Source organism: Coregonus clupeaformis, chromosome 40, assembly GCF_020615455.1.
Source record: "Coregonus clupeaformis isolate EN_2021a chromosome 40, ASM2061545v1, whole genome shotgun sequence".
NCBI classification, from domain to species: domain Eukaryota; kingdom Metazoa; phylum Chordata; class Actinopteri; order Salmoniformes; family Salmonidae; genus Coregonus; species Coregonus clupeaformis.
The window spans coordinates 28669142-28692844 of NC_059231.1; the positions used below are offsets into that span (position 1 = coordinate 28669142).

General features: G+C 44.2%; 1 protein-coding gene across 1 annotated transcript in view; it reads right to left on the reverse strand.

Annotated features, from left to right (window-relative positions):
- itgbl1 (integrin, beta-like 1) overlaps window positions 1-23703 on the reverse strand; it is a 161805-nt gene that overhangs the window by 27246 nt on the left and 110856 nt on the right. Inside the window, exon 8 of the mRNA XM_041863619.2 lies at window positions 22489-22605. Within this exon, the coding sequence (XP_041719553.1) occupies window positions 22489-22605 (117 nt within the window). The remainder of the gene's footprint in view (window positions 1-22488; window positions 22606-23703) is intronic.

The following is a 23703-nucleotide window of genomic DNA, read 5'->3' on the forward strand; positions in this document are numbered from 1 at the left end:
GCTAAAAGGAATAGTGCTGCCTTGTTTGTGGACCTGTCAAAAGCGTTTGATACTGTTGATCATGCTATGTTATTGAACAAGTTGTCCTCAATTGGCCTGGGCTCTGATGCCTGCTCATGGTTTCATGATTATCTTAGTGACAGAACTCAGGCCATCGTGATTGATGGGTTTGAATTTCTTGAAGTACAGTACATAAAGGTGTTCTGCAGGGGTCCATACTAGGACCTGTTCTTTTCACCTTTTATATAAATGCTATTGGTCAATCTGTAAAAAAAATTACATTTCATCGATATGCATATGATACAGGAAGCCCTTACTGATTAAAAACTTGTGCTTAATACGGGCAAAACTAAATACATGCTGTTTTCAAGTTCTTGTAAGATTATCTCAGAGGGATTACATCTTCACTCATCGGATGGTTCTATAATCAAACAAGTCCCTGCATACCTTGGTATTTGGATTGACAATGATTTAACGTTTAAAAAGCATATCAATGAGCTTGTTAAGAAGCAAAGATTTAAAGAGGGCTTTTTTTATAGAAACAGATCTTGCCTCTCTCTAGTCAGCAGGAAGCAGATTGTGCAGTCAACCTTTCTACCCGTTCTTGGTTATGGAGATACTATTTATCAAAGTGCAGCTGCCACTACTCTTAAACCCCTGGATGCCGTTTATCATTGCGCACTTCGTTTTATCACAGGAGATAGTTGTATTACTCATCACTGCATTCTTTCCAAAAGGTTGGCTGGACCTCTTTAAAGTCATATAGATCACATCATTACGCTCTTTTTGTTTAAAAAGCCCTGCTCCACAAACTTCCAACTTACCTAACATCACTGTTAAGATTTAAAATTACAAGTTATCAAACCCGTTCACAGGGTGTGTTAACTTTGGAGACTCCTTTGGTGTCCAAAGAGTTCAGTAAATCGTCATTTAATTTCCTTGCACCCTATGTTTGGAATAATCTTCAAAAGACGTTTTGATTGGATGCTTTGAGGAATGTGTTTGTTTTAATTGACTGTGTTTTGTATCTTAATGTGTATTTAATGTGTATATTGTCTATATTTATGTTTATCTATACTTGCCTGTTGTATGTGCTTGTTTTTGTATTGTGCAGGGCTCATTTGTAAAAGAGACCATAGTCTCAAAATTACTTTGTTGTTGAAATAAAGGTAAATAAATAAAAAGGGGTTAAAATAAAAAAACAGTGTCCATGACTGGGATCAAACACACAACCTTCTGATTCAGAGTAATGGGATCAGAAGGTTGCTCCTGCTGCTGTCTATCGTTCCATTTCTCTAAATGTCAAATTTCAAAGTTAAGGGTAAGGTTTAGGCACTCATTCCAAATGGTTAAGATAAGGGTTAAGGTTTGGGATAGGGTTAAAACCAAAAAGAAAACTCCAGTGTCCACGACTGGGATCGAACACACAACCTTCTGATCCAGAGTCACGGGATAAAAAACCAGTGTCCACGGGATAAAATACCTGATCCAGAGTCACAGGATAAAAAATGTGTGTCCACGACTGGGATTGAACACAAAACCTTCTGATCCAGAGTCACAGGAGTATGCATGTCCACCACCCACATCCACAATGCCTGAGCAAAACCCAAGCCTACTTGATGGTTACAACACTCATTGTTGCCCCTACTGACCTGTTTTGAAGGCATCTCACAACGTCCTCAGTGCTAGAGGCGTCACTACAGACCCTGGTTCGATTCCAGGCTGAATCACAATCCAGCCGTGATTGGGAGTCCCATAGGGCGGCGCACAATTGGCCCAGAGTCGTCCGGGTTTGCCCGGGGTAGGCCGTCATTGAACATAAGAATTTGTTCTTAACTGACTTGCCTAGTTAAATAAAGGTTAAATAAAAAAATTTTAAAACATTGATATTCCAATATCGAGGTCAATCTCGAAAGACCTGGCTGGTCAGTGACCACGCTCCTGAAAGTCATGGAGGCCATGATTGGCGAGCACCATGAAGAGCCCCAGAGCTCCAGCCTTGAGATCACCAGAGGGTCTGACTGTGTCCTTGTCCCTGTTGTGGTGCCACCATGGGTCACCTGGTTCAGGAGCATGGATTCAGCCAAAGCAGGGACTCAAGCAGACAGCACCCAGCCAGAGAACTCACCTTCCAGGAGAGGGAGATCAGAGGAGGACACCTCTACGTTGCAAAGCGTCTCCCGAAAGAGAGCCACAGAATCATCCACTTCTGGTTGCCCAGGAGGCTTTCAGCCAGAGGGTCTGCCCTCCAAGAGGAAGAGAGAATCAGTGGACCTTGTCCCTATGTCACCATGGCTCCCCTGTAAGAGGATGAGGGAGAGTGACCCTTCTAGTAGCACATCCTTGAGGAAACTGTAGAGGTATTCTATCTTTGACTCTGCTTTTAATAATGTATTTCCACCTAGTTTTTGTGCTTTTAGTTATTTCCTTTGTAGGCTACATTGGCCTTGGGTGACTTTAAAAGTAAATTTATTGTTATTTGTATTATTATCAGGTCAGATGAGGACCGTGTGAAAAAGGGTTGCTCGGAACAGGACACAGGAATCAGCTCCTTGCCCTGAGTCTGAGGAAACCAATCGGAAGAGACAGAGGGTCTAATGAGGATAGGGACTCAACTCAACTTCCATCAACCAATCTCCACAAACCTTTGAGGTAGTCATGGTGGGCGAGTACCATTTTATTGCATGTGGTTATATTGACTAAATATATTACCATTATATTTTTTTGTCTATTATCATCATAGTCACTTAATAAAATGTAGTACACCTGCAATCTAAATTGGTGTTGTGTCTGGTGTGACCACCATTTGCCTCGACACATCACCTTCTCATAGAGTTGATCAGGCTGTTAATTGTGGCCTGTGGAATGTTGTCCCACTCTTCTTCAATGGCTGTGCAAAGTTGCTGGATATATGCTGGAACTGGAACACACTGTCATACACGTCGATTCAGAGCATCCCAAACATGCTCAATGGGTGACATGTCTGGTAAGTTTGCAGGCCATGGAAGAACTGGGACATTTTCAGTTTCCAGGAATTGTGTACAGAACTTTGCGGCATGGGGCCGTGCATTATCATGCTGAAACATGAGGCGATGGCAGTGGATGAATGGCACGACAATGGGCCTCAGGATCTCATCACGGTATCTCTGTGCATTCAAATTGCCATCGATAAAACACAATTGTGTTTGTTGTCCGTAGCTTATACCTGCCCATACCATAACCCCACTGCCACCATGGGGCACTCTGTTCACAACGTTGACATTAGCAAACCACTCGCCCACATGACGCCATACATGTGGTCTGCGGTTGTGAGGCCGGTTGGACGTACTGCCAAAATCTCTATAACAACGTTGCTCAGGCATTGGCTTATGGTAGAAAAATGAACATTAAATTCTCTGCCAACAGCTCTGGAGGACATTCTTGCAGTCAGCATGACAATTGCATCTGTGATGTGTGACAAAACTGCACATTTTAGAGTGGCCTTTTATTGTCCACAGCACAAGGTGCACCTGTGTAATGATCAGGCTGGTTAATCAGCTTCTTGATATGCCACACCTGTCAGGTGGATGGATTATCTTGGCAAAGGATAAATGCTCACAAACAGGGAGAAATAAGCTTTTTGTGCGTATGGAACATTTCTGGAATATTTTATTTCAGCTCATGAAACATGGGACCAACACTTTACATGTTGCGTTTATAGTTTTGTTCAGTGTATATACGCAACTGGGGGCTATGTAAATGGCTGTTGATAGGTTTGTGACCATACAGGTCTGTGTGTGACCGGGCACAGTACATTAACTTGATGCAAAGGTTACTGGCTTGTCCTACACCATAGAAAAATATAGATTGGTTTTCTGATGAGTTTCAGAGATGTACTCCTTCGTCAGATCAATGTTTCCTTATTTACACAGTTTGCTTTTTATATATTCAATCAATCAGTCTCTCGACGTAATATACAATTGTGAGCTAGTGTAGAGATCTTACGAGCCACTAGCTCACACTACGAGGTTACAGACCTGGGTTCAAATACAGATGTACAATCTAAATTTGATCACTCTGGTATCACAGAGAATTTTCTTGCACATTGCTCTAATGAAAAATGAATCAATCCCTACAAAAATGTCAATTAATTACAATTCAAGTACGAATTCACATTTCCTGTTGCTACAGGATACTTTTTCTGATGTGAGAAAATTGTCAAATTAAGATAGGATATATTGTTCTGTGTATTTGAGTATTTTCAAGTAATGTGGCCAAAGCTACTTTAATTTGAAGTCATCTAAACTATTTCCAAAAACGTATTTCCAAATACATTATTTCAAATAATCCTAAAACAAAACAGACCTTGGTTCAAATAACCAAATATTTACTTTGAAATATTTGAAAGTAATTGAAATACCCTAAATAATATTTGAACCCAGGTCTGGTGTGACACGCACACGCATGTAGACACACAAACACAATCAGGGCTTTTATCAGGCCTACCAAAGCCCAGGGGAAAAGCAAACTCACTCATTCACTCACTCACTCACACTCTCTCTCTCTCTCTCTCTCTCTCTCTCTCTGTGTTTGAATCACACCGTTAAAATCACTCATGTGGCGCATCATGTCAAGGTAATCATACCATCAGTTGTATCCTCTGCACTTTCAAGCAACTTAGTTACTGACTCTGTCAAAGGAATGGTGACTAGGGTTGGAAAATTCCAGGAACTTTTAATAAATTCCCTGGTTTTCCTGAAATTCTGGTTGGAACATTCCCAGAAACAGGAGGGAATAATCAGGAAATCTGGAATCCTTCAACCAGGATTTCTGGAAAACCAGGGAAGTTATTGAAAGTTCCCTCCCTCCCTCCGTATCTGTTGTGCTTTTTATCATATGGAAATTGACACATCAGTTACTGTAGCATTGTAAGGAGGGAGGGGGAACTGTGGCTTCAAAAGGGGATGGGGAGGAGTTTGTCACAATCGGTGGGGAGCGAGTCAACTCGGTGCGGCAAGCAGGTTGAGGTCACGCATGGCTGCTCCAATCAACCTGCCTGGGAGAGGAGTTAATTGCTTTGGAGGGAGCAGCACTCCCCCAGTCCTTATAATTAGACTGTACCTGCCTTTGCTAACACGGTATTACACAGGCTTATAGACCCTGTGATGAGGGGTGGTACTGGGGATTTATAAGTAAGGTGTGTGTATGAGGAGAGGGTTGGGGGGGTTGTGTGTGTGGGTGTGTCAGGAGGGAGGGATGATGGAGAGCAAAATAAAGAAAGAGAGATTGTTTGGTTTGTTTTCTCTTTTTCACAAGGCAGTCGTAAGATAAATATTTGACACCTATCAAGAACCATTGTGTGTGTCAACTTGGTTTGCAAACAAATATTAGCTTTTTATTCTCCAGGGCCTCACAGAAAGGCAGTCTACTATCGCTTAAGATACTATCTCCTAATCATTTCTATTAGTGAGACTGAGTTAGAATCATATCCATCTCTTCTCAAAATGGTGTGGCTGTGGGTAACGCAGACATCACACTTGGCTATATCAGTACTAACCCTTTTCCACAGTAACAGGTCCAGCCTAAACCGTGCATCCTGACAATTAGACCCAATTACCTTTTCAGATAGCACTCTATTTTCCGGTACTATTTCCACTGGCATTTACCTGGTAACTGATAGGAAAATATGTGGCAACAATGGATGTTTTACCCTGTGGTACCTGGCTGTGGTATCTGGCTCCACCACTGTGTGAATCAGAATGAAGTTCAGAGATTAATCTGAGATAAAGGTGGGGTGAAAAGAGAGGGAGGGGTAGAAAGGAGGGATGGAGGGAGAGAGAGTGAAATAGTGGGAAAGGAGTGGGCTGCCTGACTCAGCACTTGACAAACACACACACACAGATTTCCTCAGGCTCCAAAGTTAACAATGTAAACGGTGTTAGGCTGACAGGAGTCCTGTGAAGATGGAAAGCATGTGTGTGTGTGCATTTGTGTGTCTGTGTCTGTCTGTGTGTTTATGTGTGCGTGTGTGTTTGCGTTGCGTGCATTAGTGTGTGTGTTTGTCTGTGTGCGTATGTGTGTGTGTGTGTATGTATGTGTGCGTGTGTGTTTGCGTGCGTTAGTATGTGTCTGTCTGTGTGTGTGTGTGTGTGTGTGTGTGTGTGTGTGTGTGTGTGCGCGCGTGCGCGTTTGTGTGTGTGTCTGTCTGGGTACTGTTTCAGAGTGGATAATAGAGACAGTACTCAGAAGGGTTCAAGTGCTGTAAACAAACCACTTCCATCATTAATAGGACCAAGAGGGAGAGTGTCACTTCTGCTCTCTGTGTTGGCTGATGTTTAGTTATTGTACACTGGAGAATAACTCTTCCTTCACTCTTTGTCTGTGTGTGTGTTGGTATCCTCGTGGGTACCGGAAATCCCCAAAAGTCTCCACAAGGATAGTAAAACAAGGAAAATTCTCCCTCGTGGGGACATTTCCCAGGTCCCCACAAGAACAAAAGCTATTTTAAGCTAATGGGTTAGGTTTAGGGTTAGGGTTTAGGGAAAATAGGAAATACATTTTAGGTCCCCACAAGGATAGTAAAACATATGATCTGTATGTGTATGTGTGTTTGGGTGTGGGTGTGTGTAGGTTTTGTGTGCATACAGTGAGGGAAAAAAGTATTTGATCCCCTGGTGATTTTGTACGTTTGCCCACTGACAAAGAAATGATCAGTCTATAATTTTAATGGTAGGTTTATTTGAACAGTGAGAGACAGAATAACAACAACAAAAACATCCAGAAAAACGCATGTCAAAAATGTTATAAATTGATTTGCATTTTAATGAGGGAAATAAGTATTTGACCCCCTCTCAATCAGACATTTCTGGCTCCCAGGTGTCTTTTATACAGGTAACGAGCTGAGATTAGTAGCACACTCTTAAAGGGAGTGCTCCTATTCTCAACTTGTTACCTGTATAAAAGACACCTGTCCACAGAAGCAATCAATCAATCAGATTCCAAACTCTCCACCATGGCCAAGACAAAAGAGCTCTCCAAGGATGTCAGGGACAAGATTGTAGACCTACACAAGGCTGGAATGGGCTACAAGACCATCGCCAAGCAGCTTGGTGAGAAGGTGACAACAGTTGGTGCGATTACTTGCAAATGGAAGAAACACAAAATCAATGATCTCAAGGCAGCTGTGACCATAGTCACCAAGAAAACAATTGGTAACACACTACGCCGTGAAGGACTGAAATCCTGCAGCACCCGCAAGGTCCCTCTGCTCAAGAAATCACATATACATGCCCATCTGAAGTTTGCCAATGAACATCTGAATGATTCAGAGGAGAACTGGGTGAAAGTGTTGTGGTCAGATGAGACCAAAATGGAGCTCTTTGGCATCAACTCAACTCGCCGTGTTTGGAGGAGGAGGAATGCTGCCTATGACCCCAAGAACACCATCCCCACCGTCAAACATGGAGGTGGAAACATTTTGCTTTGGGGGTGTTTTTCTGCTAAGGGGACAGGACAACTTCACCGCATCAAAGGGACGATGGACGGGGCCATGTATCGTCAAATCTTGGGTGAGAACCTCCTTCCCTCAGCCAGGGCATTGAAAATGGGTCGTGGATGGGTATTCCAGCATGACAATGACCCAAAACACACGGCCAAGGCAACAAAGGAGTGGCTCAAGAAGAAGCACATTAAGGTCCTGGAGTGGCCTAGCCGGTCTCCAGACCTTAATCCCATAGAAAATCTTTGGAGGGAGCTGAAGGTTCGAGTTGCCAAACGTCAGCCTCGAAACCTTAATGACTTGGAGAAGATCTGCAAAGAGGAGTGGGAGAAAATCCCTCCTGAGATGAGTGCAAACCTGGTGGCCAACTACAAGAAACATCTGACCTCTGTGATTGCCAACAAGGGTTTTGCCACCAAGTACTAAGTCATGTTTTGCAGAGGGGTCAAATACTTATTTCCCTCATTAAAATGCAAATCAATTTATAACATTTCTGACATGCGTTTTTCTGGATTTTTTTGTTGTTATTCTGTCTCTCACTGTTCATTTAAACCTACCATTAAAATTATAGACTGATCATTTCTTTGTCAGTGGGCAAACGTACAAATTCAGCAGGGGATCAAATACATTTTTCCCTCACTGTACGTGCCACTGACAAAGTGGGTGCATGCTTGTGTGTGTGTGTGTGTATATATGAGCGTGCATCTGTGTGTGTGTGCAATTTCTGTGCATGTGTGTTTGACTGTTATGTATGTTTCATGTTCCTCTACAGCAGGGATCATCAACTACATTCAGCCGCGGTCCGATTTTTTCTTGAGCGGATGGTCAGGGGGCCGGAACATAATTACAAATAATTTGTAGACTGCAAATTGACTGCAAGAAGGCCAAACAGATGTAATATTTGACAAAAATAGAATCATTTCAAAACCTGCTTGCATTTCTATACATTCACAAACAGTATATCTCTCTATTATGTGTGGGAATACTTTGGAACAGATTTCCTAAATAAAAATCACTTTTTCTGGTGTTTTTACAGTCTTAAATGTCCAACAATAAAAAAACTAAAAACATGTATTATTTATTTTGCTCAGAAAACTTGGGGAAGAGAAGGGGATACCTAGTCAGTTGCACAACTGAATGCATTCAACCTAAATGTATCTTACGCATTTAACCCAACACCTCTGAATCAGAGAGGTGCGGGGGGCTGCCTTAATCGATGCCCACGGCGCCTGGGGAGCAGTTGTTGTTGGGGGTTAACTGCCTTGCTCAAGGGCAGAACGGCTGATTTTTCCACCTTGCCGGCTCGAGGATTCGAGCAACCTTTCGGTTACCACCCAACGCTCTTAACTGCTAAGCAAATAAAACCTGTGAACCGCCAGTTGGGGAACCCTGCTCTACAGAGTTCTTCCAGCATGTAAAGTAGAAATAATAGAGCTGAGACAACTCCAGTGCTGTAATGTTCACACAGAGACACATTGGAGACACCCATGTGTGAGAAGGGAACATGCATATTGTAAATCTAAACTACTCTTATGTCTGTGTTGACATCGAATAAATAAGAAGTTGAGATGACCCGTGACACAGGTCAGTATTTGACGTCCATACATGTCTGAGAACGTCGGGAGATGACGTGGAAACCGGCCACTCGAAGCAATAGTGAGCGCTGTTACCTTAAAGCAGGTTTCGATTTTGCTAGGGCGTTGTGGACGGGGATGGTGGATGGGCGTAAGCGTCTGCCTCTAGTATCTGCCATGTTCGAATCCAGCGATAGAAAGTTGTTTTTAAGATTTTTGTTTTAAGCCTATCCCAAACCCTAACCATTTGGAGTTAATGCCTAACCTTAACCTTAAAGACTACGAAATTTGAGGATCTGAACAACTTCGAAATTTGACGTTTGAGAAACATGGATGAACATCTAATTCTGACGTGAAACTGTGAAAGCTTGTTGGACATGTCTTAACATCTTGTTCTGCAGTAACATGAATAGGGGTTTGACAGCAAAGATGGGTTTTATAGTAAGCAGGTTTTTGCTAACACACCTGAGTCTACTGTTCAAAGCCTTGACTGAAAGCTATGATAAGTTGATAATTCGAATCAGGTCTGGTAGGGTTTGGCTTGAGCTAAACCGTGCATCCACAATATCAGAGATTGAGGCAAATTCTATGTTAATTCTAATGCTTCCAACCATTTTACCAAAGCACTAGCCTAAACTGCACACACAATTCCTGACTCAGACCTAGAGTTGCAAAGCTACCGATTTTTGTAATTTACATGTAATCTATGTGTCACGATCGTCATAATGATTGGACCAAGGCGCAGCGTGATATGCGTACATCTCTTTAATAGTGTACTAGCAACACCATACAAAATAACAAAACGAAACGTGAAGTCCTCAGCCATGAACACAAACCAACACGGAACAAGATCCCACAAAACACAAGTGCACAACAGGCTGCCTAAGTATGGTTCCCAATCAGAGACAACAAGCAACAGCTGATTCTCGTTGCCTCTGATTGAGAACCACCCCGGCCAACCTAGAAAACACATGAACTAGAAACTGAACATAGAACACAAAACATAGACCCTACACACCCTGGCTCAACATATAAGAGTCCCCAGAGCCAGGGTGTGACACTATGGCTATATATTGTAACTTTGGTAATTTATACTTGAATAACTTCTAAAAAATGTATTCATATATAGTATTCATTTTTTATATATATATATCTGTATCCATATTGTCCATCAGTTTCTAGTGGATTGACGAGAAATAGCCTTATTAAAAAAGCATCTAATCAGAAATGTAATTATTTTCACAACTGCCACTAGTTTGGCAATAACAACAAATACATATTGACATAGTAAAATAAATAAAAGTGTGTAAAAAATATATAACGTATATTTCATGCTGAAACTCTTATATTAAACACAAATTATATTCACTAAGTTGATGGTTTATATTTAAGATGATGTTTTACAGCTTTGTCAAATTTTTATATTTTTAAAGCATCTTATTTTATTATATTATATATTTTACGTGATAAGGCCACACAGCGGGCCAGAGATAATGACAGACCCCTGTGATAATCTGAAGTACCCAAACTGATAAAGAATTAAAAATGTGAAAGTTACAAAAATTCTGGTAGTTTACTGGTAAACTTCAAAAGTTACCAGTAATATACCCTCCCTTTGCAACCCTACTCAGACCTCACCATCTCCCCCCTCTCTATCTATCCCACTGTCTTTCCCTCTCCCTCCCTCTTTCTCTTCCCCCTCCTTCTCTTTCTCATTCTCTCTCCCCCTACCTCTGCTCCATGGCAGCAGCAACAGTCCATTCCAATCCAGCCTCTAATTCCGAGAAGACTCCAGTTTAGCAGCACACTGCCATTTAAGGTGGCGTGTCTAAATGCCCAAATTATGAGCACAAACTTCCCAAGAGTAGAATGTAGAAACTTCAGAAACTTCAAAGGCTTCCAGAACAATTCAATTCAGATATTCAGAGTGTGTGTCTGGGATATCAAAGGAGTAGGCAGGATAAAATTGCATTGCTCTTTATAATCAGTCCTCTTGACGTGGCTGTTTATTTAGTCTGTGTATGTGCGTGCATGCTTGCATGTATGCGTGAAAGCATGTGTGTATGCCACTGTGTGTTTAAGTGTGAGCGTGTATGCCTGTATGTATGTGTGTGTGTGTGTGTGTGTGTGTGTGTGTGTGTGTGTGTGTGTGCGCATGGGGTTGTTATGGCTTTCCTCCTTCTGATAACCAGGTGGCGAATCGCATCTCTGCATGTCTGGCAGATATACCAGTGTGGATGACGGATCACCACCTCAAGCTGAACCTCGGCAAGACGGAGCTGCTCTTCCTCCCAGGGAAGGACTGCCCGTTCCATGATCTCGCCATCACGGTTGACAACTCCGTTGTGTCCTCCTCCCAGAGTGCGAAGAGCCTTGGCGTGACCCTGGACAACACCCTGTCGTTCTCCGCTAACATCAAGGCGGTGACCCGATGATGTAGGTTCATGCTCTACAACATTCGGAGAGTACGACCCTGCCTTACACAGGAAGCGGCACAGGTCCTAATCCAGGCACTTGTCATCTCCTGTCTGGATTACTGCAATTCGCTGTTGGCTGGGCTCCCTGCCTGTGCCATTAAACCCCTACAACTCATCCAGAATGCCGCAGCCCGTCTGGTGTTCAACCTTCCCAAGTTCTCTCACGTCACCCCGCTCCTCCGCACACTCCACTGGCTTCCAGCTGAAGCTCGCATCTGCTACAAGAACATGGTGCTTTCCTACGGAGCTGTGAGGGGAACGGCACCTCCGTACCTTCAGGCTCTGATCAGTCCCTACACCCAAACGAGGGCATTGCGTTCATCCACCTCTGGCCTGCTGGCCCCCCTACCTCTGCGGAAGCACAGTTCCCGCTCAGCCCAGTCAAAACTGGTGCTCTGGCACCCCAATGGTGGAACAAGTTCCCTCACGACGCCAGGACAGCGGAGTCACTCACCACCTTCCGGAGACACTTGAAACCCCACCTCTTTAAGGAATACCTGGGATATGATAAAGTAATCCTTCTACCCCCCCTTACTCCACCCCCCAAAAAAAGAAGGAAAAAAAAGAATATTGTAAAGTGGTTATCCCACTGGCTATAAGTTGAATGCACCAATTTCTAAGTCGCTCTGGATAAGAGCGTCTGCTACAGTGGGGGAAAAAAGTATTTAGTCAGCCACCAATTGTGCAAGTTCTCCCACTTAAAAAGATGAGAGAGGCCTGTAATTTTCATCATAGGTACACGTCAACTATGACAGACAAAATGAGAAAAAAAATCCAGAAAATCACATTGTAGGATTTTTAATGAATTTATTTGCAAATTATGGTGGAAAATAAGTATTTGGTCAATAACAAAAGTTTCTCAATACTTTGTTATATACCCCCTTTGTTGGCAATGACACAGGTCAAACTTTTTCTGTAAGTCTTCACAAGGTTTTCACACACTGTTGCTGGTATTTTGGACCATTCCTCCATGCAGATCTCCTCTAGAGCAGTGATGTTTTGGGGCTGTCGCTGGGCAACACGGACTTTCAACTCCCTCCAAAGATTTTCTATGGGGTTGAGATCTGGAGACTGGCTAGGCCACTCCAGGACCTTGAAATGCTTCTTACGAAGCCACTCCTTCGTTGCCCGGGCGATGTGTTTGGGATCATTGTCATGCTGAAAGACCCAGCCACGTTTCATCTTCAATGCCCTTGCTGATGGAAGGAGGTTTTCACTCAAAATCTCACGATACATGGCCCCATTCATTCTTTCCTTTACACGGATCAGTCGTCCTGGTCCCTTTGCAGAAAAACAGCCCCAAAGCATGATGTTTCCACCCCCATGTTTCACAGTAAGTATGGTGTTCTTTGGATGCAACTCAGCATTCTTTGTCCTCCAAACACGACGAGTTGAGTTTTTACCAAAAAGTTATATTTTGGTTTCATCTGACCATATGACATTCTCCCAATCCTCTTCTGGATCATCCAAATGCACTCTAGAAAACTTCAGACGGGCCTGGACATGTACTGGCTTAAGCAGGGGGACACGTCTGGCACTGCAGGATTTGAGTCCCTGGCGGCGTAGTGTGTTACTGATGGTAGGCTTTGTTACTTTGGTCCCAGCTCTCTGCAGGTCATTCACTAGGTCCCACCGTGTGGTTCTGGGATTTTTGCTCACCGTTCTTGCGATCATTTTGACCCCACAGGGTGAGATCTTGCGTGGAGCCCCAGATCGAGGGAGATTATCATTGGTCTTGTATGTCTTCCATTTCCTAATAATTGCTCCCACAGTTGATTTCTTCAAACCAAGCTGCTTACCTATTGCAGATTCAGTCTTCCCAGCCTGGTGCAGGTCTACAATTTTGTTTCTGGTGTCCTTTGACAGCTCTTTGGTCTTGGCCATAGTGGAGTTTGGAGTGTGACTGTTTGAGGTTGTGGACAGGTGTCTTTTATACTGATAACAAGTTCAAACATGTGCCATTAATACAGGTAACGAGTGGAGGACAGAGGAGCCTCTTAAAGAAGAAGTTACAGGTCTGTGAGAGCCAGAAATCTTGCTTGTTTGTAGGTGACCAAATACTTATTTTCCACCATAATTTGCAAATAAATTCATAAAAAACCTACAATGTGATTTTCTGGATTTTTTTCTCCAAAATTTGTCTGTCATAGTTGACGTGTACCTATGATGAAAATTACAGGCCTCTCTCATCTTTTTAAGTGGGAGAACTTGCACAATTGGTGGCTGTGTAGATGAGGCTCTAGATAGGAGGTCGTCGGGTAAGCTTGGCGTCGGGTAAGTTTGGCTTTATACATAGCTTGGGCTTTGTCGAGTAAGGCTTAAACTATGTATTTAGATTGTAGTTAGGTATTGTAGGTAGGTATCGTGGATTGTTGTAGGTAGTTGTTGTATGTAATTATTGTAGGTTAGTATTGTATTCGGCGGTGCCGGGTGTAGCACGAAGCTAGCTAGCTAGCTAACTCACCACCTGGACTAGCTGGCTAGTAGCTATTAGCAACGGTATAGTTGTTTCACACCTGAGAGTGCCTGTAATTACGCCAGCTGGCTGCCTACAATAGTTACATACAATAATTGCCTACCATTCAGCTTTTTTCTAACCTCATTGTCTGAACCGTTAACGTTAGGTAGCAAGTGGCTACTGTGCTTGAAAATTAGCAAGCTTGTTGCAAGCTTGTTGCAACCTGGATAGCTACTTGTAAACAATAGCTGGAACGACCGAGCGAACAGACGCGAACTGGCTGAGTCAATTCAGTGGCTAGCTTTGCACTTGAGCTTTGCACAGTAGCTGCTAGGGGTAAGTCATAACCTACACTTGTGTTTTGTTTTTTACATATTGATAGCCCGAGTCGCTCAAGGAATTCGGGACATGGGTGACTAGTTAACGTTAGTTTGGCTCTCTCTGTGTGTTCGTGCCGTGAAAGGAGGGGTTCTTCTTTGTCTGAAAGCAATGGCTAGCTAGTTTGCTAACTATTCTAGCTAACTAACTGGCTGAATAAGTTGACGACGGACTCGCTCAAGCTGTCGGGACTAACCCACAATGTTAGACACGGACACGAACGATCTGCTTGCGTGTTGATACACTGGTGGTTGTTGTGGCTGAGTATTGGCGCTAAACCCTGCTGTTGGAGACCGGCATGCTAGCTGGCTGTGGCGTCTTATGACGAGGTGCCCGGACGTTTTTCAAGGAATAATACTGCACCTAGTTAGCTAGCTGAATAAACTAGGTTAGTCTATTCGTAGAAAACATTGAACCGCTGTAGTTTACAACAAATATAGTTTCTGAGGTGGAAGTTGGGAGAGTTATATTTGGGAGTTGTGGTGAGGGAGGCCCCGCTCACTCCTTTCCCAGATGTTTAGTTCATTTTATTCCGATCTCCTCTGCATTATTGTAGCCATCTGCTGCAGCCTGTCAACTATGCCTCTGCCTATCCCTGTTCTCTCCTCTCCGCACAGGCTACACAAACGCCTCACACAACGTGGCTGCTGCCTCTCTAACCTGGTGGTCCCTGCACGCATGACCCACGTGGAGTTCCAGGTCTCAGGCAGCCTCTGGAACTGCCGTTCTGCTGCCAACAAGGCAGACTTCATCCCAGCCTATGCTACCCTCCAGTCCCTCGACTTCTTGGCGCTGACGGAAACATGGATTACCACTGAAAACACTGCTACTCCTGCTGCTCTCTCCTCGTCTGACCATGTGTTCTCGCATACCCCGAGAGCATCTGGTCAGCGGGGTGGTGGCACAGGAATCCTCATCTCTCCCAAGTGGACATTCTCAATTTTTCCCCTGACCCATCTGTCTATCTCCTCATTTGAATTCCATGCTGTCACAGTCACTAGCCCATTTAAGCTTAATATCCTTGTCATCTATCGCCCTCCAGGTTCCCTTGGAGAGTTCATCAATGAGCTTGACGCCTTGATAAGTTCCTTTCCTGAGGATGGCTCACCCCTCACAGTTCTGGGGGATTTCAACCTCCCTACGTCTACATTTGACTCATTTCTCTCTGCCTCCTTCTTTCCACTCCTCTCCTCTTTTGACCTCACCCCTCTCACCGTCCCCCTACTCACAAGGCAGGCAATACGCTTGACCTCATCTTTACTAGATGCTGTTCTTCTACTAATCTCACTGCAACTCCCCTCCAAGTCTCCGACCACTACTTTGTATCCTTTTCTCTCTCCCTCTCCTCCAACACTACTCACTCTGCCCCTACACAGATGGTAATGCGCCGTCGCAACCTTCGCTCTCTAACGCTACTCTCTCCTCTTCCATCCTATCATCTCTTCCCTCTGCTCAATCCTTCTCCCTCCAATCTACTGATTCTGCCTCCTCAACCCTCCTCTCCTCCCTTTCTGCATCCTTTGACTCTCTATGTCCCCTATCCTCCCGGCCGGCTCGGTCCTCCCCTCCAGCTCCGTGGCTTGATGACTCATTGCGAGCTCACAGAACAGGGCTCCGGGCAGCTGAGCGGAAATGGAAGAAAACTAGACTCCCTGCAGACCTGGCATCTTTTCACTCCCTCCTCTCTACATTTTCTTAATCTGTTTCTGCTGCTAAGGCCACTTTCTACCACTCTAAATTCCAAGCATCCGCCTCTAACCCTAGGAAGCTCTTTGCCACATTCTCCTCCCTGCTGAATCCCCCCCCCCTCCCTCGTCCCTCCTCCCTCTCTGTGGATGACTTCGTCAACCATTTTGAAAAGAAGGTTGACGACATCCGATCCTCGTTTGTTAAGTCAAATGACACTGCTGGTCCTGCTCACACTGCCCTACCCTATGCTTTGACTTCTTTCTCCCTCTCTCTCCAGATAAAATCTTGCGACTTGTGACGGCAGGCCGCCCAACAACCTGCCCGCTTGACCCTATCCCCTCCTCTCTTCTCCAGACCATCTCCGGTGACCTTCTCCCTTACCTCACCTCGCTGATCAACTCATCCTTGACCGCTGGCTATGTCCCTTCCGTCTTCAAGAGAGCGAGAGTTGCACCCCTTCTCAAAAAACCAACACTCGATCCCTCTGATGTCAACAACTACAGACCAGTATCCCTTCTTTCTTTTCTCTCCAAAACTATTGAGCGTGCCGTCTTTAGCCAACTCTCTTGCTATCTCTCTCAGAATGACCTTCTTGATCCAAACCAGTCAGGTTTCGAGACTGGTCATTCAACTGAGACTGCTCTTCTCTGTGTCACAGAGGCTCTCCGCACTGCTAAAGCTAACTCTCTCTCCTCTGCTCTTGTCCTTCTAGACCTGTCTGCTGCCTTTGATACTGTGAACCATCAGATCCTCCTCTCCACCCTCTCCGAGCTGGGCATCTCCGGCGCTGCTCACTCTTGGATTGCGTCCTACCTGACCGGTCGCTCCTACCAAGTAGCGTGGCGAGAAGCTGTCTCCGCACCACGTGCTCTCACCACTGGTGTCCCCCAGGGCTCAGTTCTAGGCCCTCTCCTATTCTCGCTATACACCAAGTCACTTGGCTCTGTCATATCCTCACATGGCCTCTCCTATCATTGCTACGCTGACGACACACAACTAATCTTCTCCTTTCCCCCTTCTGATAACCAGGTGGCGAATCGCATCTCTGCATGTCTGGCAGACATATCAGTATGGATGACGGATCACCACCTCAAGCTGAACCTCGGCAAGACGGAGCTGCTCTTCCTCCCGGGGAAGGACTGCCCGTTTCATGATCTCGCCATCACGGTTGACAACTCCGTTGTGTCCTCCTCCCAGAGTGCGAAGAGCCTTGGCGTGACCCTGGACAACACCCTGTTGTTCTCCGCTAACATCAAGGCGGTGACCCGATCCTGTAGGTTCATGCTCTACAACATTCGGAGAGTACGACCCTGCCTTACACAGGAAGCGGCACAGGTCCTAATCCAGGCACTTGTCATCTCCCGTCTGGATTACTGCAACTCGCTGTTGGCTGGGCTCCCTGCCTGTGCCATTAAACCCCTACAACTCATCCAGAATGCCGCAGCCCGTCTGGTGTTCAACCTTCCCAAGTTCTCTCACGTCACCCCGCTCCTCCGCACACTCCACTGGCTTCCAGTTGAAGCTCGCATCTGCTACAAGACCATGGTGCTTGCCTACGGAGCTGTGAGGGGAACGGCACCTCCGTACCTTCAGGCTCTGATCAGTCCCTACACCCAAACGAGGGCACTGCGTTCATCCACCTCTGTCCTGCTGGCTCCCCTTCCTCTGCGGAAGCATAGTTCCCGCTCAGCCCAGTCAAAACTGTTCGCTGCTCTGGCACCCCAATGGTGGAACAAGCTCCCTCACGACGCCAGGACAGCGGAGTCACTCACCACCTTCCGGAGACATTTGAAACCCCACCTCTTTAAGGAATACCTGGGATAGGATACAGTAATCCTTCTACCCCCCCCCTTTACTCCCCCCCCCCCCAAAAAAAACAAAAAAACAATGTAAAGTGGTTATCCCACTGGCTATAAGGTGAATGCACCTATCTGTAAGTCGCTCTGGATAAGAGCGTCTGCTAAATGTAAATGTAATGACTAAATACTTTTTTTCCCCACTGTATGTATAAAACAGTCAACGTATTAATCATTACCTCTTATCAGTCTCATTCTGAACGGTCGTAGACTTCTTGGATCTGCACGAACCCCAGCTTTACTTATGATTCAATACTACCCAAATTGGTTTAATTATTTATTTACAGTGAGGGAAAAAAATATTTGATCCCCTGCTGATTTTGTACGTTTGCCCACTGACAAAGACATGATCAGTCTATAATTTTAATGGTAGGTTTATTTGAACAGTGAGAGAAAGAATAACAACAAAAAAATCCAGAAAAATAAATTGATTTACATTTTAATGAGGGAAATAAGTATTTCACCCCTCTGCAAAACATGACTTAGCACTTGGTGGCAAAACCCTTGTTGGCAATCACAGAGGTCAGACGTTTCTTGTAGTTGGCCACCAGATTTGCATACATCTCAGGAGGGATTTTGTCCCACTCCTCTTTGCAGATCTTCTCCAAGACATTAAGGTTTCGAGGCTGACGTTTGGCAACTCGAACATTCAGCTCCCTCCACAGATTTTCTATGGAATTAAGGTCTGGAGACTGGCTAGGCCACTCCAGGACCTTAATGTGCTTCCTCTTGAGCCACTCCTTTGTTGCCTTGGCCGTGTTTTGGGTCATTGTCATGCTGGAATACCCATCCATGACCCATTTTAAATGCCCTGGCTGTGGGAAGGTGGTTCTCTCCCAAGATTTGACGATACATGGCCCCGTCCATCATCCCTTTGATGCGGTGAAGTTGTCCTGTCCCCTTAGCAGAAAAACACCCCCAAAGCATAATGTTTCCACCTCCATGTTTGACGGTGGGGATGGTGTTCTTGGGGTCATAGGCAGCATTCCTCCTCCTCCAAACACGGCGAGTTGAGTTGATGCCAAAGAGCTCCATGTTGGTCTCATCTGACCACAACAGTTTCAACCAGTTCTCCTCTGAATCATTCAGATGTTCATTGGCAAACTTCAGACGGCCCTGTATATGTGCTTTCTTGAGCAGGGGGACCTTGCGGGAGCTGCAGGATTTCGGTCCTTCACGGCGTAGTGTGTTACCAATTGTTTTCTTAGTGACTATGGTCCCAGCTGCCTTGAGATCATTGACAAGATCCTCTTGTGTAGTTCTGGGCTGATTCCTCACCGTTCTCATGATCATTGCAACTCCACGAGGTGAGATCTTGCATGGAGCCCCAGGCCGAGGGAGATCGACAGTTATTTTGTGTGTCTTCCATTTGCAAATAATCGCACCAACTGTTGTCACCTTCTCACCAAGCTGCTTGGCGATGGTCTTGTAGCCCATTCCAGCCTTGTGTAGGTCTACAATCTTGTCCCTGACATCCTTGGAGAGCTTTTTGGTCTTGGCCATGGTGGAGAGTTTGGAATCTGATTGATTGATTGCTCCCTTTAAGAGTGTGCTCCTAATCTCAGCTCGTTACCTGTATAAAAGACACCTGGGAGCCAGAAATATTTCTGATTGAGAGGGGGTCAAATACTTATTTCCCTCATTAAAATGCAAATCAATTCATAAAATGTTTGACATGCGTTTTTTTCTGATTTTTGTTGTTGTTATTCTGTCTCTCACTGTTCAAATAAACCTACCATTAAAATTATAGACTGATCATTTCATTGTCAGTAGGCAAACGAACAAAATCAGCAGGGGATCAAACACTTTTTTCCCTCACTGTACAATCTAACTAAATAATAACACAGAATAACATACACACTTAATACATGAGAAAAAGTCCCTAGAGGACTAACAACGACATGACTGCTTGGTTATCAAAAGAGGGAGGGGTAGAAAGAGAGAGGGAGAGGGAGAGAGAGACAAAGAGAGAGTCAAACTTATCGTTGATACATTTGGAAACTACCCTCAAAGTAATCATAATACTTTGCTCACGAACCACCGCCTGTTTGGGGTAAGAAATCATGAATGCATTTACATGTTTGCCGTCATCTTTGTTCGTCGTCTCTCTGTTGAAACCAAGCCTTCTTAAAAATGGGTTTTTGGGGGTTTCCTGTGTAAGGCTCTGATTGTCCACCAGAGGTCACAATTCTTCATTCTTCTTAGTTGTCCTGGTCTTGTAGTGGAGTGTTTTCAGAACAGCTACTCAACTGTACCAGCGATTGTCTTGAGAGGGGATTTTCTCCTTCCCACCTCGTGTTGATAGTCAGAGTTTGGACCACTTTACACACAGAGCTGCAGACTGGCAATGTTCGGGTCTAGTCTGGTAGTTGATCTTCTTCACCTCGTTTTGGGGTTCAACGTTCCAACCATTTTCAGACGTGTAGACCACCGTCTCTTGTCTTTCTGGTTGGATGTGAATTTGTCTTTCAAGCCTTTATGCCCTCTTGGTAAAAGGGGCGTTCATACTTGCTGACACGATCTCTGAGCACACCTGGGTGTGGCTACTGACTGGTGCAAAGCTTATATGAAAACTATGATCTCGTTAGAAAACTAAAATCACATTCCTATCTTAACAAAATACTCTCACAATTTTCCATATTATATACACAACATATTGGATGTAAACTTGACAGATAAAGTGTGTATACTTTCCAAATGACAGCATTTTTGTTATAACACTTTTATACCATTTTTTATGACATCACAAAATAGACATTCGTTTTCCATAGGCCAACTGTCATCATTCCACACATTCGGGTGTTAGAAATATTGTTCCTGTGTTCACTTTTTGGACGTAAAAGTTTTGGCGGCAAAAGTATTCTGCAGACAAAGGAACATTCCTTTACCAATACTGAAGAGCAAGAGGGAGATTCCCCTTCTGCCTAATTTATGACAGACTGTTAAGGTGTCAAAACCGCCCCAGCCCCCCCTCTCCTCTCCTGTGGGTGAGAGGGGGTCTGGTGATCGTGAGCCATTGAAAAGCTGATCTGAGGCCTCGGATCCTCAACCAGGAGAGTCATGACAACAGTTAGGACAAGGGATAACAGCTAAATGAGATCCAACTGATGCCATTGCGTGAGGATGCACACCATACTGTAAGCATGAGCGAGGCCACAAATAATGTGTCCAATAACTGACAATATTGGACTATTTTGACTGCAGTCATATCGACACATTAATTTTAACGTGATTATTGCTTTTGTGCGATTTTCACTATTCACAAGCTCACTTGGCGCTTATACTGATGTTTAGGCAACTGATATTTTATTAATTGACCGCGCGTCTTACTGACCGTGCATCTTGGTGGTTTGGGTATTTCTATTTGTTTTGTTGTGTTCCTGTCACGACTTCCGCCGAGGCTGCCTCCCCTCCTTGTTCGTGCAGGCTTCGGCGTTCGTCGTCACCGGCTTACTAGCCACTGCCGCTCCATATATCATCACTCCATTTGTCTTGTCTTGTCAATTACACACACCTGGTTCATATCCCCTCATTAGTCTGTGTATAAGTGTTCCCTCTGCCCCCTTGTCCTTGTGGGTGATTGTTTTATGTGAGTTGAGTGTAGCTCGGTGGAGCTTCCATACCTTGTATTGCCGGGGTAGATTATTCCCCTGTGCCTGTATTTTGTTGTCGCTATCCTGCGCCTGACTCCTTCTAATCACACTCGTCACAGTTCCAAGGCACATGTTAGTTGTAACGAAGGCACTCCACCAATAAAATTGATTTTACACTTGAAAGTCTGTGTTTTTTAGTGGTTATTAGTTTTTACATATCATAAACTAATGAAAATGTTATGTTCTTTCAAATATATATATTTTCCTATTATAATGTTACCTTCATAAACACAACCAAATGATTATTTTTCCGATAGCATATCTAAGATATATTTATTAGACTGTTAGAATGGCTTTTTAATGTTAAGAAGGACAGCATGATTGCTTACGCTAAGCCACGTTGTTGACATCAGGCTAATGCCATGTTATATCGATCCCCTCGCTCCCTCCTCCTGCGAGCGCATAGACCATCTTAGTTAAACACTCCTCATGGTAGCTTTAGCAGATATGACTGGCTCAAAGGCCCTGTGCTAATGTTTCATTGGAGGTTGACATTTCTCATTGAGTGAGAGAGAGAGAGAGAGAGAGAGAGAGAGAGAGAGAGAGAGAGAGAGAGAGAGAGAGAGAGAGAGAGAGAGAGAGAGAGAGAGAGAGAGAGAGAGAGAGAGAGAGAGAGAGAGAGAGAGAGAGAGAGAGAGAGAGAGAGAGAGAGAGAGAGAGAGAGAGAGAGAGAGAGAGAGAGAGAGAGAGAGAGAGAGAGAGAGAGAGAGAGAGAGAGATAGAGAGAGAGACAGAGAGAAAGAGGGGTTTGTATGTGGTATCAGGAAGTATCAGCTAATCACTCAGCCATTCAAGAGACATACACATGCAACTTCTAAGAGTAAGTACAATGGAACATTCGTGCATAACACCCCTGCCTTATCGATAATCTCTGTGGTCGTCATGGCTGCCTGCGCCTGAGAGGGTGTGTGTGTGTGCACCCTCACCTCCACATATCTCCCCGTTGATGTCCTCACACTGGCGGTCATCACACTCACAGTTCCTCCCATGCACACGAGTGTCTCCTGGGGGATGGCAGGTACACTGGCCACACTGACACAGACCTGGAACACAGGTAGTAAACAGGTGCACACAGGTAAGAATACAGGTGTAAATGTGGCAGTGTTATTCTCATGTAACAACATTATGACAGACAACTAAACTAAAATACTCTAAAATACAGTTTTTCAAGAACAATTATCAGAAAATGTTTATTTGTCATCGCTCATGTTGTATTGTTAAATGTAGATTCAGTGATGTGACATCCTCAAAAACAGAAGGGTGAGATCCTGCTTACAGAAGATAACAACAACCGTCTGCTTTCAGCTGCTTTTTAATGAGGATTGAATCATTCATTTAACAACAATTACATTGAAACATAATATGACAACATTTTGGGGGTACAGGGGAAATATTCAGTTTTACAGTTTCTATCACATAATAGTAATGGATCTCAGCAAGGGCATGGACAAGCTAGGACTGTATTCACTTGAAACCAAACGGAAGCAAACAGAACGAAACAGGGAGAGACTAATTGAACTTGTCCAATAAGAAACTATCATTTTCGTGGCGAAACGTTTTCCTTTGAAAAACATTTTACTTCGGTATGCTATGGTGTGCACTAATAAATACACCCCAGTTTTTTGACACCCAGAGGGCTTTAAAAGAAGGAGAGTGAAAACGGCAACAGACACAATCCCAGTACAAAGTGCTGTCTATCCAACGCAACTGCTAATGCAAGCGGAGAGTTGTCATAACTACAAACTACAGAGATTATGGAGTGTGTTGCCGTGTAGATTACGGAGCGTGTTACCCTTTTAATTATGGAGTGTGTTGCCATCTATTAACGGTCAGTCAAACTGCGCCAAAGTGAAAACAAAACTATCCTTGACGGTAAAATTTTGACATTCTTTCTGAGATTTTGGTTAAATTCAGGCATTAGGGCTAAAGGTCCAACGCAGCCATTTTTTTTCTCAATATCAAATAATTTCCTGGTAACAATTGAGTATTTTACTGTGGTTGTTTAAAAAAAAAAAAAGCTTCTTAGCAAAGAGCAATTTCTCAAGCAAGAATTTAGCTAGGACTGTGAGTGGCCTGAGATGGGAGGGGGAAACTGAAAATTAGCTGTTATTGGCGGGGAGGTTTAAAAATCTATTTCTTAT